This window comes from Uloborus diversus, chromosome 2 (genome assembly GCF_026930045.1).
Source record: "Uloborus diversus isolate 005 chromosome 2, Udiv.v.3.1, whole genome shotgun sequence".
Taxonomy (NCBI): Eukaryota; Metazoa; Arthropoda; class Arachnida; order Araneae; family Uloboridae; genus Uloborus; species Uloborus diversus.
This window is the reverse complement of record NC_072732.1, coordinates 66,594,905-66,615,560: the sequence shown is the minus strand read 5'-3', so window position 1 is coordinate 66,615,560 and position 20,656 is coordinate 66,594,905. Positions and strand designations below refer to the sequence as shown.

Genomic DNA, 20,656 nt, shown 5'->3' with positions numbered 1-20,656 from the left:
GCACTTTTTGGTTTTTGATTTTTAAAAAATTAAGTTTTAATATTTTATTAAAAATTTTCGGTAGTTTTGTTAAAAATAGATCACAGATCTTGTAATTAAGTACTTATTCCGAAATATTAATTCTAACCAATGCATGGGGCCTATTTCATTGAAAGTCGTAGGTGTACGAACACTTTTGGGAGCCACTGTAAAGTTTTGATTTAATTTGTTACTTTAAAGGAAAAGGTTTTGGGGTGTATTATAGGTCAATGTGTGAATTCACGTGAATTGTTAATTATACTATTATTTCTTTGAAAGTTGAATAGTACGGCTTTTTTTGCCATTATCCTTCTAGAAATGAATCATTTTATTCTTCCTCGTCTTTCAAAGATAAAAACCAATTTAAAAGAAGACATTTTTCTATTCATGTTATTTGTACTGTTTATAAGTAAATGCGAAACGAAAAAAGTAAGTTAAAGAAAGAAAAAGTATTATAATATAATAGTGCAAAATATATCAAAAATAATAACTCCGCTCCTATAAATTAACATTGAAGTTACTGATCTTTTTATATCATTATTATCTTGATATATTTACGATCAATGATCAAATGGATATTCAATTTTGTGTTCAATGTTCAGTCGACTCTCGGAATTTCTTTGCCTTTTAGGGCAATGCCTAGGGTATTTTGCACTACAAAATACCAGGGGAGGGGAGGTCCGTTATCTAGTAATTTTTTTTTTCCGAATTTTAAAATTGCTGCTTGTGAAATAAGTCGAGCTATTCTCCCTTGAAATTAAAAAGTAAAAATATTGTTATTTTATTGCTTTCTTTACTAGTATTTTTTCTTGATGCGCTCAACTATTTTATCCATAGGGGAAAGGATTTCACCTATGTTTGTTTGCTTTGCTTTTAACGGGATTAGATTCACATTTAGAGACTCACTTTTTATTTTCAGTTATCTTATTGAAACGTTAAGAATACGCTTATTTGAGACGGTTTTGACCGTATTTTAAGCCTTTTGAACGTCAACGTTCCCGAACTGGAACATCAATTAAAAAAAAAAAAACTTTATAATAAGTTTCGTTTGTGAGTATTTTCAAAAAATTACTTTTATCAGCAAAAGTAGATTTAATTTTTTTAACGAAAAACTTTTTCATTAATACTGTTCCTACAAAACATACAAAATACCCGTTTTTATCGATTTTCAGAGTTAAATCTTTTTTTAGCTTAATGCTGATAAAATTTCACCGATATGTATAGAAATCATGTTGATGAACAAACACGACAGATAAAAATGAGCTATCCATAAACTCCCTTCTTTACGATAGAAAAAGGGTTTCTCGTAACTCCGAAACACGTGCTTGCTGCTTCCTGAAGATTTGTACCTATGAACTTTGTTTTAACTTCTTTTACTTTTCAGCACACGGATATTTATTTAATTCTTACTTATATTCATTATTTCATTCTTTTTATTTTTGAGCTGGATGGCTTCCCGTTTCTTTTTACATCACCAAATTAAAGTTCCCGTTTTAAAAATAATAGGAGGGGGGTATAACCCCTTGGTTATTGTTCAGCATTGCATCAAAATTGTCCCCCCCCCCCCAATAACGAAGAGCCAGCGTCGCCCATGCCTTGTCACGAAGTTCGTTTTACGAGCTACTTTTCATAAACATATTCGTATTAAAAAAGGCTTGATGTCACACTTCTTTAACTTTCCTTCCTACTTGTCACAAAGTCACAATTTCACGCCCCCCTTAAACATCATTTGTGTTGTAGTAATTCACATATACTTCTTTATTGTTCATCAGGATTATCCAATTCATTGAGGAAAGAGGAAGTGCGCTATCCTTTCGAGTCGGTTTGAAATTCGTGAATTTCAAGTGTTCCATATTTTTGCCATGAAAGTGCGTGTTTGAAATTCTGTAACTTTTGATTGGTTAAATAAAATATTACAAAATAGCATTTCAAATTGAAGCAAATTTATAGCTCTACAACTTTGTCATTGACAATTTTCATGAATACTGTTTCTGGGAGGCACTAGGAGCAAATGTTTGACAAAAATAAAGAATTTTTCCTAAAATCATCGATTTTTCATAACATATACCCGGAAAAATATTGGAAATTTGACAAATATGTGTAGAAACAGTTTTGTTAAAGTTTATTTAGCTTGAATTTTTATTTTAAACGTATTTTTTCCACCGTTTCCGACATTTTCTTGAAAAACCCAAAATTTTCTTCCCCCCTCCCTTCCACTTTTAGCTCATCCCCTAGGGGCGGGGCTTTTAGTATGTTTACTTAATACGTATCATTAACAATATTCTGAAGTCAAAAATTATCGCATATTCCATGCACGCTACAATGTGTTCATTGACTGGACTATAAACAGAGAAAAAGCTTACTTGTTTTCGTGAAATGCAACACTTCAGTGTTTTTTGAGAATTAAACACATAAAATTCAAGCGATTTTATTGTTTCCACCAATTCCGAATTTAGTTTCCTATTATTCTCCAGTTCTTTAGTTGAGAGGGTTATTCTTTCCTAAAAAAGATTGAAAAGTACGTTAAACAAAATTTCTTTGTTATTTTCATTAGCATAAATTTTAAACAATTACCGCGAATTTAGAATAGGGGGTGATATGAATTTATAAAAAAAATAAATAAATAAATAAATAAATAAATAAAAACGCATTTTCACCATCATAACTTTCAATTCTTCAGTAAGCATATTTAAAGCTGTTTTCTTTTCATCTAAAATTGACAAAAGTTGGGAACGTTCAGCTTCCATTTGACGCTTTTCCTCTTCATTTGTAACTCCTGCCATTTTCTTGATTCTGAGTTGCAACTTTTCTAGTTTAGACTCCTTAAAGAGGAAGATTAACTCAATTATAAAGACATGTTTTTTATTACTCACGAAATGAATGAAAAAAAGTTGTTACCCAATAATGATTTTAAAAATTAAAAAAAAAAAATAAATAAACTAAGTAAATTTAAAAAAAAGCTGATGGACAAATGCAAGAGAAATGGAATCACAAAGTTTAAGAACGTACTAGCAGCGTCGCCCGTCTTTGCACGGTTCATCTCGGAAATAAAAGTTAAGTCTTCAACAATCAGGCTTGAAAAAAAAAAAAAAAAAAAAAAAAAAAAAAATCAGCACAATTTTGCGGCAGATCGTGGAAAAATAACCAAAAAAGGGAACATTTTAAATTCCCTGATGACAGGAAAAGCCTTTAAAATAAAACCCAGAATTTTATTTCATCTTATTCGAGGAAAAAATGGCAACATCTTTCTTCTCAATGATTTTCTTCACGCTACAAATTTCAATAAAAGCATTGTTGCGGAAAGCTGAGATGAAGCACTGAAAAATAATTTAAATGGAGGAAAGCCTTCGAAAAATAGTGATTTTATGTCGAAATCCAAGTTTTACAATTAATAGTTTTTAATTCGGAACTCCAGCGCTCGAATACGCTACCTTGCGGTGATTTACAAAACTGCCGATGAAACTACAACATTGCCACGTTGCGTTCCACGTGTGTCTGTTGACGTAACCACAGGCAGTTTGTTCTGAGTATTTATTAACGCAATCGATGAGTCTTAGTTTGCTTTCAGCTACAGAAATTAATTCGTCCCTTTGTAGTATTCTCGAGCTTCTCAAAATAATGTTAGTTTTCCTTATTTCCTTCTAAAATATGAGTTGATTGAAAATGGTGAAAGCGAAAACTGGATTAACAAACTTGGATAACGTTATACAAGGTAAATTTTTTTATTGTTTTGTATGAATTTGTAAGAATATGAGTTATTTCAATCTTAAATTAATTTAACTAACCATCTTTTACAGCAGCATTTAGTTGGAATGGACGGTATGCAAAATATTTTCTTGAATATATTATCGTAGAACAAAATGAAAAATGTTTCACCGAGAAAGAATTTACTTTATTCCTTTTATTCTCAGCTGAAAGGTTTCGCCAAATTTGTTTAGGGTTATAGTTTTAGTATTGTGCGAGCAAAGTAGCCTTGGCGAGATTTCGCGTTTTTAGTTAAACCATTTTTAATTTTTATCATGAGTGGAATAAAATGGTAGTAAGATTACAGAATTCGATAGATATTCAAATACTTTCAAGAAATTAAATCGAGAAAGATGGATTCAAAAAGCATAACCATGGAAACGCAAAATAAAATAAGTTTAAGGAATTAAAATTCGAAAGAAAGTGGTTAACAATTTGAATGGAAATAAGATTTTTTGAACTTGATTTAAAAAGGCTTGTAACTTTTTTTCCTTTCAAGATAGAAGCTTATTTTTTCGACCGCAGGTCGAAATGGATCTAGAGTAAAAAATATCGCTTTTTCCAATGGTGTCAAAAAGAAAACTGTGGGACAATTCCTTCACTTTTTATTGATAGATGTAATGAAGTGAGTAGTGTATTTTGGCGAATACTGCCGTGTGCAGGTAAACGACAGTAACTGCAAATTTTTCATTTTGCATTTTTTTGCATTTTTGTAATATATTTATTGTACAATCTCGCTTATTTGGTTTCCACTGAAAAAAAGGCGCGAAAAAGACGTCTAATTCCAACATTTCCCTACTGTTAGTATTGAATCCAAAAAGCGTTTCTTCAAATATCTCGAAAACTCAATTCTGCAGATACTGCCGTTTACCTGCACCGGTCTAGGAAGATTGAGCGCCGGGAACATTGGGTGCCGAGCACATTGGGCCCAATGTTCCCGGCGCCCAATCGACGGCGCCGTCAATTGGGCGCCCAATCTTCTCATAAGGACCTGCACACGGCAGTATAGTTTTGAATTCCAAAGAGACTTTAATAGGTCTTTTGAAAAGCTGTGCACGCATTTTAGTTGAAGAAAAATTATCATTTCACATCAGCAGAAGGCCGGGGACGTGGATTTTTTTTTTTGTTCAACGTACTTCCTTTAACTTCTTAGCACGGGCATTGTCGTGCGGGTACTGCTAGTTTTCTGAAAAAAGGGAACGTATTCTAATCTATTGGCTTTACATCGTATTATGTTAAAAATATCGTTTTTTTCTTTTCTATATTAAATATATTTATAAACTAGTTTTAAACAGTATAGTTTTAAACATTGCATCTGAATGTGTATTTGAATTAGGAACGACACATAAATTCAATCATATTTGTTTAGAGGAGAGTGATGAGGAACATGACGACGGGAGGAATGGGATAGCTGTATTAATGCCGAAATAGATCTTAAAAAAATTATTTCTAGCTTATTAAGTAGATGCAGATTATAATCAAGCAAAAGTTTAAAGCTGCTACATCTACTGGACCCGTCAGAAATAGTTTTTGCCATTTTATTTCGGCAAAAATGCACTGTATTGCTCCTCCTGAAGTCCTATTCCCCTAACTGTCCCCTGCATTTTAAAATATTTTCGCATGGCTTAAAACAGTTCTGGGAAGTGTCGAATGCCTCAATATATTAGATTTGAAAAACAAATTAGCATTCAATCGATGCATAGTTATTAAAATATACATAAAACCCTTTTTATGACAATCGCCATTATAGATAAATTCTGAAATAAATCTTCGGAAATACTTACAATTTCATACATTTCGCTCTCTTGTTTGGTCCTAAGCCGATCTGTGGCAGCAATTTTTTTATCCAGATTACGTTGCTCAGTTTCTAAATTCTGCATTCAAGTATAAAAAATAACTCTTAACAAGAGTTTTCAAAAAATTTACATTGAAAATGTTGACTAAATCACATTGCACTTAAATATACAAAATTTAAATGTTATTAATGTCACATGTTAAATTAAATGAATATGAAAAATATCATATGTGTGTCAAAGAACAATAAAATATCAATTTATATTGCAAACTACATTATTAAAATGCCAGTAATTCATGCAAATAGTATGAAGGAGCAAAACGCCATAACGACAAAAAATAGTCAAAGTTATTATTTTTAAAAATTTTTTTAAAGCATTTCGCCTTAATGGAATTTACTGTTTTGGCAAGATCAATAATAGGGCATGACAAAGGGGAAAAAAAATTCAATATGTTGTTCGTGCAAGCAGTTACGACAGTTTGAATATTAGTAAAATATGATTTTCCCTATTTCGGCCTAATGTAACTAAAAGCACATTAAACTTGCCTCAGTTAATTATGCATTTTTTTAAAGTGCATATATTTAGTATTCAAGCGACAGTACTTTTGCCGTGGCAACTGAAAGATGCAATCTGTTTTTAGATATCAGAAATGCTAAAAAAAACCCTCAAAAATACCACTTTTTTGTGACCTTTATTGACCTTGCGGCCACAACTTGCCATAAATTTAGCATACATTTTGTAAAGTTTGTTTTTGTAAAGTATCCTTCATACATAAAAAGAATTTGGAGGCAAATTGTTCTCAACAACAATTGTGGCTCATAGCAATTTCTATGTCTTAAAATTCCGCTCAGTTTTTGCTGCCGCGCGTTGACCTTTAGGGGCCCACAAAAACTGAACAACTCAATTTTAGAGCAAAAAATTCTGGATTTGGGTTTTTAATAAGATAAGTAAAAATTGGTAATTTTTTGGAGAAAATCTGAAATGGCATGAATCACCTTATAATGCGTGAGTTTCTCAGATTCCTGCTCTTATATTTTAAACATCAAATAAAATAGTTTCTATAATGAGTAGTTTGGAAAGTAATTTTTAACGCATCAGAAGCACTCTGAAATTGGCATGTTTTCATATGATCAGTAATTCATAGAATCTACGGCGCAAGAAGAAAAAAAAATCCCAAAGGAAAATTTTATCTTAATTTTACAAAAAGAAAAAAAAAGGGGGACGGGGTTTAAAAAAATCTTCTGGCATGTATAATGGTCGTTTTCATACAATGTTTAGTGATAATCGCGTGTTTCAAGCGATTTTATGCCGTTTACAAAATATTTCCAGAAAGCAACAGATTAGTTTTTAATGATTTCATTTCTTAATCAAGTGTTCTTTTACTTAAATGTTAGATTTCAGTTCATTTACATTAAATCAAAGATAGATTTTAGGTAGGGTAGAATCAGCAGTGATTACAGTTTTGACAGCTTGTTACATTTTTCATAGGAATAAGAGTTAAGAAGTTTTTTTTTCTAAAATGAATTGAGAGTAATACTTTCTTTCTATATTTTTCCAAAAAATAACGACTAAAAATGCAAAGTTTGTTGACTAGTTGGCATGTTTATTCATTGTGTTGGCACACCTTTTTCCTCACCCCTTCCGCCTCTTCCTTCCCCCCCCCCCCCAAAAAAAAAACTAACACAGAACCAGAAAAGTTCTCCGATTTCTTTGAAAATAATTCTATATCAACTATATCAATGTAAATGTTTTTACTGTTATGTGCCAAATGCTAGTTTTTAAGAATGTTATGAGTTTTGAAAATAAAATTAAGTTTATTCAATAATGATTTAACCCTATTATTTAAGTTAAAAAGTATGTTTTACATAAGTTCCAAAATAAGGAAATTCTTCGTATCATTATTCTTCAAAAGTGAAAAAGGTTACTAAAAAAACTTAATATTTTATAATCTGAAAACATTTTAAAGAAAAAAACTCACCTTTATCAATGATTCTGTATGCTTCTCGTCTTCTGTGATATTTTTTATTTCGTGACTATACTTTAAAATTTCTTTAGAAAGATTGTCTATATTTTTTTGCAACTGTATATTTTTAGCATTTTCTCTTGCAAGAAGATTTTCCAGTTCTTTAGTGCAATGGTCAGCTTCAAATGTTTCTTTGTTTAAAGCTTCAATATCATTTTCTAATTTCTTATTCATGTTATTAACTTCTTCTAGTCTTAATAAAAAATGATTACAATCAACATTAAATAAAGTTAGGAACTCTTATTACATTTACATTACAAGTTATTATATTAAAAGTGAAACTTTCTAAATGAACTTGTCAAACTATCAACATATTTTTTTTTTTAAATTTTGAACAGAAAGTTTGGAAAAAAAAAATTCTTTAAAAACCTAAAATAATTGCAATACAAAATTTAAGTTTGAAGTGTTTGCGATTTTTTTTTTAAAGATAACAACTGAAACATTTCAATATCATATAACATAACATAGAAAAAATAAAGACATTTTAAAATTGATATGTAAGTTTTTTTTCTTCTTGATGAAATCGTAGGGTTTTCTTCTATTTCCAGAGTACTGTGGCAATTTTTCTGCCGTATACTTTACTTAGTATAGCTATTTTGATCTATTAAGCGCCAATCCAGAATCATAAAGAAAGAGTGTAGTTAATTCCTTTGTGTATCTTTAAACTTTCAATACACTAACTTATATGTAATGGTGGATGTTTCATTAACTGTGTTTTCTTTACTTTAAACGTTAGTTGGTCATAATTAGATGAAATAAAGTGAACGAAGTGTGTTAATGTTCTTAAAAGTATACTCATAATGAAATAATCAGAAGCCTAAATTTTATTTACCACTCTGTGTATTGTGTACTGTTAATCTATATATACTCCAATATGCTAACAAATATACATGTCTCCTATTTTCTGGTTCACTTTTGGGGAAATTTATCTATTTTTTACTGAATAAAATTTAGAAAACACAAACGAAACTTTGCGAGAATCATATGCACGATTTTTTTTTTTCTGACCTTATGTTTTTCAACTTATTTTTGATCCCCCCCCCCCTTTTTCTTAGAGATAGTTATCAAAATAAAACTCCCGGGCCAGACAAAAACATTTGTATTTTCAAAGTGAATTAATATATACTTTTAAATAATCTTTATGTATATATTTCGGTGTCACAGAAGTAATATATACAAACTAACCGTGAAACATTTCATACATTTTAGAGCATACCTTTGACTTTTTTGATTCAATTGCTTATCGAGCTGCTTCAAATTATTTTCAATTATTTGTTTCTGATATAGTAGGTAGTTTGAGGTATTTTTGACAGTGGATAGCTAGAAAAAACAAGTTAGACGCAATTATGTTATAAGAAACTTGATGTGTAAAATATTTTTATACATTATGAGTAATGATTATGAATAATGACATTAATAAGTAAATGTATTACAAGCAAAAACTTCAATACATAGCAAGGAAACCAACAAAATTAAAAGCAGAGCAATTCAACTATTTTAATTTTTAAATTGTTATTTTATTTGCATAATTCTTTCAATGACTTTTAATTGCATTTTGTAACTAGTTTTAAACATAAAAGCTAAATATGCATTAAAAATAAATATATCGTGTTTGTAAAATAATTATTTAATTGCAATGCATACTCCATGTGGTAAAAATATCAAAATTAATTTGCTAAATACAAAAACGGGCCAGTTCAAAAGGTTACTTTCATTGCTTTAGTTTTAAATTTCACATTCAATAACACCTTATTTTTAACTAAAATTTTATTTTACTAGACTAGCTAAAAAAAAACAGTATGCGGAAAACCTCAGCTTTTAGGTTTTCTTCACGAGCTTGAGCATCTTTGAAAGCATTTCTTAGCTTAGTAGAAAGGTTGTCTTTTTCTCTAATATTGCGCTCTAACTCATCATTACGAGCCGTTTCTGAAGACAAAAGCTGAAACTGCTCTTTTTGCATACGCTTTAGCTGGGTTTCTTCGTCTTTCATCTTTGTCATACGCTGAAAGGACAAAAAGTATTAATCAGAAAGTACAAGGGAATTTGAAGAAAATTAAATGGCTGAAGTAAATTACATTTTTTAAACATGAAAAAAAATTGGAAATTTAATTAGAAAATAACAATATATATAAAGAGGAAACGATGTATTTTATAATAAAACTTTTTTTTAAAAACTTTTTAAGTTTTTGACAGTATATTTGTACTTTCAAATAAGAGTAGAAAATAATGATTTTTCCTCATACCATGGGTGCGAGTGATACGCAAAATGTTTTTCGAATGAAATATTTTCTATCTGTTTATTTAAAATATTTCCCCTGAAAAAAATATTAAAAACAAAACAAAACAAACTAACAAAAACGAGTGAATACACGATTAAATGAATTATTACTTTTGAAATAATTAGTGAAAGAACGAAAATAAATAAATTAATGAGTAAATAAATTAATGTGAATAAAATTATGAATTAAAAAAATAAGCGAATAATTAAATAAATGAATGCTTCGGAATTAATTAATGAATGAACAAATCAGTGAATATGCAAATGAATTAATAAATGAATGAATAGATAAATGAAACCAACTATTTCACTTAGCCCCATATGCACTTGACAAAGTATACTACACAGTTAAAATAAAAACATGCCTAACATTAAATTACTGCACTGAACAACAATAGACCTCAATTAAGATTTGAAATGTTAAAAAAAACTTTCTCGTTTTATAAAAAAGTAACAATAACAATAATAATTTTTGATATTCCACACAGTATTACAATATGGGTACAGAATTTTTAATATGGATTGCATTATCATGTACACTGATCATCTGGGGTAACTTTTTCTTGCCTGGAAACAAACAATATGTTTTATAACACAGCTAAAATATTTTACCATTTCACTTTGCTCCACTGCTTTAATTTTCCCTACATTCCCCCACTTAGTGATGTGGGAAAGAAAGTTTCCACTACATTTTTCCAGAAAATATTCCTTGCTAAAAATTTAATGACCCAGAATCAAAACCACAGGGGGGAGGAGGGGATCATAAATGATAATAGTAAAAAAAAGTGTATGACATATTAAAAAATGCTCTAAAAATTTACGGAAGGGGGGGGGGGGGCGTAAAAAAGTTATAAAAATTTTCACTTAATAGAATGAAATGAATCGAACATACTTCTGACAATTTCTTGATATCGGAATTTCTTTGTTGAATTTGTTGCATAACTTTCTCCCAATTGCTTATTATGTTGCTTCTTTCGGTGTATGCATTTTGGAACTCCTCTTGCATTCGATCTAGTTCTGACTATGAGAGAACGGATGAAAAATTTGAAATTTATATTGTTAATCATACTTACATCTATTTTGTTTTACCTGAAAATTTTAAGTACATATGCATAGTATTTTATAGTATGATTTATTTCGCCAAATTTTAATTTATTTAAAATGATAAATAGCCTAATAGAGGTAAAATAATCAATAATCTAAAAATGATCTATGACAAAAAAATTAAAAAAAAAAAAAAACTGCACGACGTGCAACAAATAACGCAAGGCAAAAAAAGTTAAAACAAAAAAAGAAACATAAAATAAAAGGAAAAAAAATGTAAACAAAAATTAAGGTAATAATGAGCTGAACAAAATTTTGCTGTCTGAAATAAATATAGTTTATTGCAGCGATTTTATTATTTGTATGTAAAAACTTAATCTATACCGTAAATTTTTCAATTTTCATCAGCATTCAAATTATGAAAATGATTTTAAGATTTACCATCTTTCCAGCAATTAAAATTTTAACACGTAATTAAATATATTCACAAAATCAGTAAATTAGTTGAGTATGTACAAAAATATACATAAGGAAAAGAAAACTAAAATCGGCACCGTTAATATTGGATGAAAACAATTTCTGGCAAAAAGTGAAATAAACTCCACAGATTTACCATGAAGTCGGCATGTGCAAAGTATTTAATTTGAATAGTTATAAAAAGGATTTCTTTATATACCTGCACAATAAAAACTTCAGTGTTCGCATCATCAAGAGCATTTTTTCTCTCAAAACATTCTTTGCTATGCTTTTCAATAAGTAATCCAAGTTCCTGCAAAAAAAAAAAAAAGAAGAAGCTTTATTTATGCGTCACATAATAAATTTTAAATTAAAAAGTTTTTCAATCTAAATTCCAGTTCATCATTAAGTAAATGTAAAATTCGAAATGCAAATTCTAGATCAGTGGCGTCTCAATGGGGGGGGGGGGAGGTGGGGGGGGGGCGGTCTGTTCTGGATGTGACCTGTCTGGTAGGTGTCACTCTAAGTGGAATTGCAAGTTTTTGAAAAATATGAATACTTCATTTCAGAAAATTCCCCCCAACATTTGAAATTATATTTACTCGATCAAACGCAGTTGCATTTTAACAGATTCCACAAGAGAGAATCTCCAAGCACTCAATTATGTATACTAAGCAGTTCTATAGCTCTGCTCAAGAAGCGACACTAGTGATTCTGCGTTCTTTGTACTAACATATGCCTTCATAATCTCTCAAACTTCTCCATGTAGAAGCAGTTCTACATTAGCTAAGTGTTTTTTAAGTACCTACTTATGATCACTATTTAATACTCTTTGCCGTAGTACAGTTGTACTTCTTATTTCTGTTTAGGTTTTTAAAAAAAAAAAAATTGACAATGACAAGATATTTCTTAACCGAAAAATTACGACCTGCTTTGGCTCAGCATAAAAACTTTGAAAAATCCGCCAGAGAGATTTGGAAAAGTAAAGAATAGTTAAAATTAAGACTCTAAACAGGAAAAACACAAGAAAAAACCTGGAATTCTCGGCATCGGATAAAGAGAAAAATTGCAGACTTAATTCATCAGGGCTCAGTTACATTATGGAAGATGATGTGGATTTAAAATTTGCAGGAGGTTTAGAAAAAGGTTTACCCAGTTGCATCTACTTTTTACAAATATTGTTAAATTTGTTGGAAAGTTTATGGATTTTATTATTGTAGAATGGAATGAGTTCAGGTTTCAAAAGATAGCTGTTCACGCGAGAGAAGAAGGAGCGAATGTTAAGAGCATAGAACGCCTCTGTTCTGAACTGTTCTCCGTCTGTAATTTCTGAGACAATAACTAGGTATGCACATACATTAATAATAATAATAATAATTTTCCTTAAAACAAATATGTGTGATTCAAAATTCTTGTAAAATGTATTTTTCTTTCAAAGAAATGTTTTCCCCTATGAACGCAGGTCTTTCTTTGGCTCTAGTTAGTTTTACGATGATTTAAATAGGAAAAACCACTTTGGGCTAAAGTAACCCAAACGCAAGGGTAACATTGGCTCAAATAAAAAACAATAAAAAACAATAATAAAAGATAAAAAATGCTTGGAAATTAACTGATCACTATTCAAACATTAAACTAAGAGATTTCTAGATGTGTAAAACAAGTTTCCGCAGCTTCGAAGTATGAATAGTTATAGAATTATTTAGAAAAGAATGAGAAAAGTTCCAAAATCTGGACCAAAGTAGCCCACGTTTACGGTATATTTAATGAATCACATAGGCTGGAGGGGGGGGGGGGCATTTGCGCTTGCTGACATCCTACTACAGGGAGTGACACCCAAAATGCATTTAAAAGGTTCGGGAAAATGTAACTGCTGAAATCCTGATGTATTTTAAATAATATTTAATCTTTCAAACGCATGAGAGGGGGGGGGGGTGCTTGCATCGAGTGACAACACTTTAGAGAGTGACACTCAAAATTTATTTAAGAGTTTACGGAAAAGTATAAATACTGAAATCTCAATATATGTATGAATGGTATTTTAAATTAAATTTACTCTAGAAAGAGTAAAAAAGAAGTTCATCACACATCAGGTCAAATCCGGCTCGCGAGAAGACTTTTAAAGGCCCGCGGGAAGTTCACAAACAAAAGATTTTTTAAAAATTTGATAATATGTATATATCTTTTTAAATATGTTAAAAGAAAACTAAGCCAACAAAATCTCACAAACCACTACTAAGCATGATCGTAACCAGAGGAGGGCAGGAAGGGGCAGCTGCATCTCCATAAAGGAATCTTAACTTTCACTTTCCTCCCTAAAATCACCACAGATAGTTTAAAACTGCATTTTTGGATCTTCAATTTCAAATGATTCCTGGGGATAGATTCCGAGGGGAGTTTTCCGACTTTCCAAACGCTTCAACATATATAGCTTAAAATTGCGTTTTGAAGCTTCAAAATCAAAAAAATTCTGGAACAGTTCCTAAATTTTGAAAAGTTCTTCTAACACCGTCAAAGATATCCTGACTTGCATCTCTAGGTCTTAATTCCCAAAATTGTTTCCGAAGAGAGCATCTGAACCTTCCGCATTTCCTTATCATCACGAATCACCAAAGACAATCTAAAATTGCGTTTTCAAAACTAATTTGCAAGGAGGAAAACCGTTGACTTTACCAAAGATAACCTAAATTGACTTCACTTTTGAAAAATCATTTAAGGGAGAATTGCATCCCCTCTAACCCTTAATTTTACTAAAATAGCCTAAAGATGGGAATTTTGATGTCAATTTTGAAAATTTCTCCGGAAGTGGACGCTTAAACTTGTTCCCCGACCACCACTAACACCACCAAAAATTGACTACAACTGCCTTTTACTACTTCAACTTCGAAGCATTTCCGGGAGATATGATGACTCGATCCCCCATAGTACAGTAAAATTAGGCCAAAAAATAGCCAAACCCAAACATCCAAAAAAAAAAAAGTGAAACCTGTTGCAAATTACTTCTTACCCTTCCAGCAAGAAGGGGTAAAAAGTCCCAGAACTTTGCGCGTCGGGTTTTGGGGGGAAGGGGGGGACGAAATAATCCTCTATTTAAATAAAAATAATTTCTATTACTTAAAAAAATACTCAAAAGTCGCAGAAATCACACTCTACAATAGTAAAATAATAAACTCTCCCGTTAAAAAATTCTAATTAACAGAGGGGTGCACAAGCGGGGGGGGGGGGATGGGGGGGGGGGCTCATGGATCAGCTTTGCGTCATTGAAATTTTTAAGGCAGTTTTTTCAAGGGGTATTTCTTTCTTTTTTGAGGGCTTTTATTCTGGATGGATACTCCGTCACAATTAAGGGGTGCGTCATCGCTTTTTTTTGGGGGGGGGGAACCCTGAATTTAAATTCTAAAATGAACTGTTGCAGTGAAGTTCACGAAAAAATTTCCCCGATTCAAATTTTTCAGAAGTACAAAATGCCACAAAATGATATGGTAATGTCAGAATGATAATTCTAAAAGATCTAAGCGAGCTCAGTAACCAAATTATTTGTGATTGGAGTTATTAAACTGTTTAGAGCGCTGGAAAACAAAATTCCTGTGCAGCTTAAAAAAAGTCCAAATTGACCAATGTTTCCCTACTTCTTGATTAACTTACTTCAACTTTTCTACAATCTTTTGCCATCACCGTAAGGGGGGGACAAATCAAAATTGCCAATAGTGAGACGGGCAATGTTGCAATTCTGCACCCTCTAAGTCGGTGGGGGTTCTCATTGACAAACACCGAGCTACCTCTCTTTTACGCAGCTGGTTATGTGAATTATGCTAAATATGCAGACATATACTTGCAACACTATCTCAAACTTTTGAGTACATTATGCGATAAAAAAAAAAATTTTTGATCACATCAAACATCAGCTAAAACATCAGCTATCCAACGATCTAACGCAGTGACAAATTCAGGTGGTCTAGAACCTGTAGTGATTCAACAATAGAACAAGTCTTGATGAGAGCAATGAGCAATACAACAATAGAATGCTAAATATTTACACCTTTTTGTCTCCCATTTTGGAAATCACAATCCGTTTCAAAAGCCCCCAGAAGTTTCTTCCCTCTCAAGTTGGTAGTGGTATTGCTCGCTGATGATAAGATGAGTTGCGATGAGACCTTTAACGTACGGGTACAAAGGATATTGAAGGCAAACAATTTTGTGGCATTTCTTTGCAAAGGAGGTAAACAGTTATGTCTTTAGCTTCTGTTGCGAGATTAGTTACTATCTGTAAAGATGTGTAAGCCCAAACCATTTTTTACACCGAATGGTATGAACAGTAAAGATGGAATAACATATTGTTAAAAACTTCTGGTACGAGTTATGCGCTGATCCTCCATCAGTATTCGATGAATCTGGTTTCAGAAGGAAACAAATCTTGTATTGTTAAAGTGCTATTATCTGAAGCAAAAGGTTCATCCACCATCACAGAACGAACAGCTGGTGTCATGTATGAGGCAGTGAGAAGCAAAGGGATGCAAGTGGACATTTTCAAGTTTTGAATAAAACTCGTTTAAAGATAACATCCTAGGTAGGCTTTCACTGATTTTCTTTTCTAAATCATGCTGTATAGAAGCAATTACCAGGTCTACTAGTACCATCTCTTGCCTCAAGATAGAGGAGAGGTTCACCAACCATTTGTACTATGGTTATCTCCAAATTTTTAATTTTGCCACTTACATCCCTTTGCTTCTCACTGTCTCATATGTAATAAATGGGAGATATCTGCTTGGTCATATTTTTGGTAATGATCTGTAAACTTCAAGGAAATATTCCAGCAATGCAGTGTATAGGTAACTTGTAAGTATGAGAAAGCTTGTGTCATTTTTGATGGGTGCAAAGAAAGCAACACAGAAATATAATCTGCGTCCTGTTACAACAGCCAAGCCTTCTGCTCTAGAAGACTTTCTGCGTCTCAAATCTTGTGCTTGCTCTGAAGGGTTCATTGGATATAGTGAATGTTTGAAAAGTCTGAAAATGGACTGAAGTGCTCAATTATATGCTCAAACTGTGTTAGACATAGCTGCAACAATAACGATTTTGCTGAGGATCTAGATTCCAAAAAACATCTTGACTTTTTGTTACAAGATTAGGAGAAATCATTTGAAAGCAAAAAACAGGTCAGCGTAATTTTCTGGTTATTTAATCGAATGTGCACCATCAGAGAGGGTGGGGGGGGGATAATATTTTAGTATATAATTTTGTTTTGGGAGATGAGCTATGTTCTTATGGGGTGGACAGTCCTGATTTAATGCATTTTAGATTTGCATGGAATAATACTTCTACTTGAAATAAAAGGGGGGGGGGGGGGGGGTGAGGATTTATTTTATTTGACGGAGGGGGGGGGGGTGCTGTAGCTTTGAGGTGCACCATCGATCTTGGAGGATGGACGCACTCGATTTCTAACTTTAACTTAGCATAAAATAATGTTTCCATATGAAATGTATGGAGGGGGGTTCGGGGGTACTGCTTCGTTTTACGGGGATAGGGGGGCTCTGTAGCATTGGTGGGTTATGTCATCCCTCTTGGGGGTCAAACACCTTTAATTTCATGCTTTTAAATTTAGTATAACATAATATTCTCACTTTAAATTTACTCTAAAAATTCTGGAAAAATACCCAAAACGGCAATTTTTAGATGCCCCCCCCCCATTCAAAAACCCGACGCACAATGGGGTGGGACTTTTTACCTGTTCTTATTGGGAGGGTAATAAACAATTTGCACCAGGTTTAGCTTTTTTTTTTTGGATGTTTGGGTCCGACCCCTATTTTTACTGTACTACCACCTCCGTCCTTCAAGTGATTCAAAAACAGCATAAAACGTCCAAGGATTTGCAACTTCTGTTTTTTTTTTTTTTTTTTTTTGTTTTTCCTTCAAAGCAATAAATTGCGCAAAAGAAATTTATCAGTGTTAAACTTAGCTGACATTTTATAAATTCACTCATTTCCTTTTTATAAATTCAATTTTAGTTCAGGAAATTGAAGGAAGGTGGGTAAGCGAGGCAGCGTAAAGTCTTTTCCTGGTCTCGAAAAAAGGAAGTTATGACACTGGGAGAAGGAGCAGCTAAAAACCACTATCTTGTTGTACCTTGACTTGCCCGTCCCTAACGTAAATCCTGGCTACTCAGAGTTCTAAGATTATTTTTTTTTTCAAAAAAGGGAAGAAAAAGTGAGTGATACGGCCGATGGGGGAGGGGAGGAAGGGAGAGTTAAAAAAACCATTTGTACTGAAAAATTGTTGGATTGTTGACCCACCGAACTTCAAAAAATTTACAATGTGGCCCTTGAGCAAAAAAGTTTGGAGACCCCTGATTTAAAGTATTAAGTGCAATAAATAAACTACATTTATTTTACTGTCATCCTCACTGGAGTACTTTAAAAGGGCCATGTTGTCTTTTTCCATTTGAGCAGACTTTTCAAGGTGCATCAATAAATTCTTTTCATCCCATTGAATTTCTGATTTCAGCTTATCACGCTTTTCCAATTGTTCGGCAATACGAGTCTATAATGAAATAAAAGTTAAATTAGTCAGAATTAGGTTTATCTACATTCCCAGAACTTTGTTCAAAGAGCAAAGTTTTAGTTAGAATTCCCAACTATTTACGTTGCAATGAAAAGTAAATATAATGCAATGAAAGCAAAAATAAATTTTAAAAATATTTCATTATTCTGGATAGTTTTCGCTGCTATTTCTATGCCTTTTGTTGATTGAAGAAATCGATTTAAACAATACATCCAAACCTATTTTTGTGCAGTCTTCTTTTTTTTGTGCAATTTTTTTTGTGCGAATTTTTTTGTGCGGTGCATGAAGATTATTCATAAAACGAGCGGAAATCTATATACATAAATGACTACTTCTGTATGTAAGGATGTCCGGGGTAAACTTCAAAACCACTGGACCGATTTTAACCATTTTTTCACCACAGATAGCTACATTATCAGGAAGCAACATAGGCTAATAGGCTATAATTTATTTCTAAAAAACTTAGTTTAAAAAAGTTAGGATGGAAAACAGTGTTTCATGTAATTTCCCCATTGAATGATTAAATATAAAACCCATTGTTACAAAAATTCGTTGCCTTACAATTGCAATAGTTACAGTAACCATAATGAAAATTTTAAATCAATGCTTCTCCGGAGCAAACATGAATTTAAAGTCATTTAAATATTTGGAAACTACTTTTTGCATACCAAGGAAAACATAGTAGACAGTTTTTTTAAAAATGTGTGTATACTATTTAATTAAATAAACAAAGCGCACGGTTTTTTTTAGTGATCTTTGTTTTTGTTAGTTTATATTTTGGAAACTCTTCAAATTTTTACATGCTTAAATGTCGTGCTTTCGTTTCTAACTGAATACTGTTTCGTTCTTTATACGTATTGCGATTTTGCTTTTATGGGTAAGGAAGAAGCTCGATTTTTAATCACATCAAAGCCGTGTGCTTTGAGTTCTTTCAGTTAAAATAGAAAATGAATGAAAGGAGCAATTGTTTCTTACAATTATTAGTGACCCAGGCAACGCCGGGTATTTTTGCTAGTTATTTACAAAACGAGTGCGAGGTAGTATCTTCAAGTGACGACAGGGGCATCCCGATGGGAATTCACTGTGACCTCTCAAAAATGACTTTATTCGGGAAATTTTTCGGGAGTTGGCAAAATTATCATCACTATTTTTATTTTGATTCATTTGAAGATAACTTTTTGGATTATTTTCTACGTAAGACTTTTTTTATGTGGTCCTTAACCACCGTATAAAAAAATATTTTTTAACCGTGTTGCGAAAACAACTTTTTATGGTAGCTATTCATGAAGTTTCGAACAATTTTTTTTATGCGGTCCCTATCCACCGCATGAAAACATGTTTGGGTGTAGTGATTTTATTTTTCTTTAAACGCATTAAAAAAAAAAAAAAGGTAGGTGATTCTGATGTTGCAATTCTTATGATCATTTATCTGTTTTAAATTTTCATTCACAATGCAATACAAACCTAATAGCACAATAGAAAAAATAACGCAAAAGAAAAAAAAAATTTTTTGGAATGTCAAAACAAGACATTAAACAAAATTCATCAAAATTTAAAATAGTCCTACAAAAGAAGAAATCAAGCCGTTAAACTAAAATAATGCCAAGTAAGTGCAACAAGCCATTAAACAACATTAAAACCATTAAAATATGAAGTAATCTGATAGAATCAAATTAAAAGAAATAAGAAATCAGAAAGTCTAACCTCTCTCAGTTTTTCTCTTTCTTTTAGAGTCTTTATTTCTTGATTCACTATCTTTATTTCATGTTGTAGGCGGCTGCATTCTCTTTCCAATACTTTATAAGCATGCACTTCCATTTCCAATTCATGTTCCTTTGTTCTATACATTTGCTATGAAGAGGGAGAAAAAATATGTATATTTTAACGGTTAGATGAATTTATATAGTTTTATTACTCAAACAGATTGCAAGAAATTACTTGTTTGAAACTTAGAGTTTGGCGTAACTCATCAATGTGCTCTCTTGTTTGCTTTGCAAGACCAATATTATTCTGCACAATAATTTTCAATCTTTCCACTTCAATCTTTTTCTTTCTCAACTAATAATAAAATGCATACAAAATATAAGACATTAAATAAAATTTTAAGCTAGAAGAAACAACTGCTATAAATACAAACAGGGACTGATTTACGGCAGGGCATTCGGAGCCCGGACTCAGGGCACCAAAGGAAAGGGGGCACCAAATTTCTCTCATCATTTTTTTTTTTTTCATTTTTTAAATTTTTTTAGGGACTAGTGTTCGGGGCCTCTAACTAAAGGAAACAAAAAAATTTTGTCATTTGATAATTTTTTTATTAAATGAAAGCATGGAGAACGATCATTTTCGCTATTGAAAAGAATTAAGTGTCCTTTGCGTACTCTTATTTCTGATAGTAACTTATCTTTATTAGCTCTGTTATCAATAGAAGGAAGTTTGACCTAAAACTTGATTATGAGGACATTATAGATGAATTTACAACAAGAAAACAAAGGAGAAAATATATAAAGAATCATTGATGAGCAGAAAGCACATTATGATTTACCTTTACCATTTGTATCACAATTTTTCCATCTGCGACTGTAAAAAAATTTCTAACATGAAAACCATAAAATTATTTTAGATTTATATTAAATGATTTCTTTGCAAAACATCTTAATTATTAACTTTTTTCGTATGAAATCGATATTTAAAATTTTTCTTTCTATCAAAATAATATCCAACACTTACCTTCATATTTTTTGT

General features: G+C 31.7%; 1 protein-coding gene across 1 annotated transcript in view; it reads right to left on the bottom strand.

The window, feature by feature from the left end:
• Window positions 1-20,656, bottom strand: part of LOC129216346 (coiled-coil domain-containing protein 39-like) — a 58,739-nt gene that overhangs the window by 35,782 nt on the left and 2,301 nt on the right. Inside the window, exons 2-12 of the mRNA XM_054850559.1 lie at window positions 19,853-19,972; window positions 19,619-19,765; window positions 17,735-17,893; window positions 11,580-11,672; window positions 10,752-10,880; window positions 9,392-9,583; window positions 8,798-8,901; window positions 7,537-7,774; window positions 5,547-5,636; window positions 2,676-2,840; window positions 2,382-2,519 (exon numbers count right to left, since the gene is read on the bottom strand). Of these exons, the coding sequence (XP_054706534.1) occupies window positions 2,382-2,519; window positions 2,676-2,840; window positions 5,547-5,636; window positions 7,537-7,774; window positions 8,798-8,901; window positions 9,392-9,583; window positions 10,752-10,880; window positions 11,580-11,672; window positions 17,735-17,893; window positions 19,619-19,765; window positions 19,853-19,972 (1,575 nt within the window). The remainder of the gene's footprint in view (window positions 1-2,381; window positions 2,520-2,675; window positions 2,841-5,546; window positions 5,637-7,536; window positions 7,775-8,797; window positions 8,902-9,391; window positions 9,584-10,751; window positions 10,881-11,579; window positions 11,673-17,734; window positions 17,894-19,618; window positions 19,766-19,852; window positions 19,973-20,656) is intronic.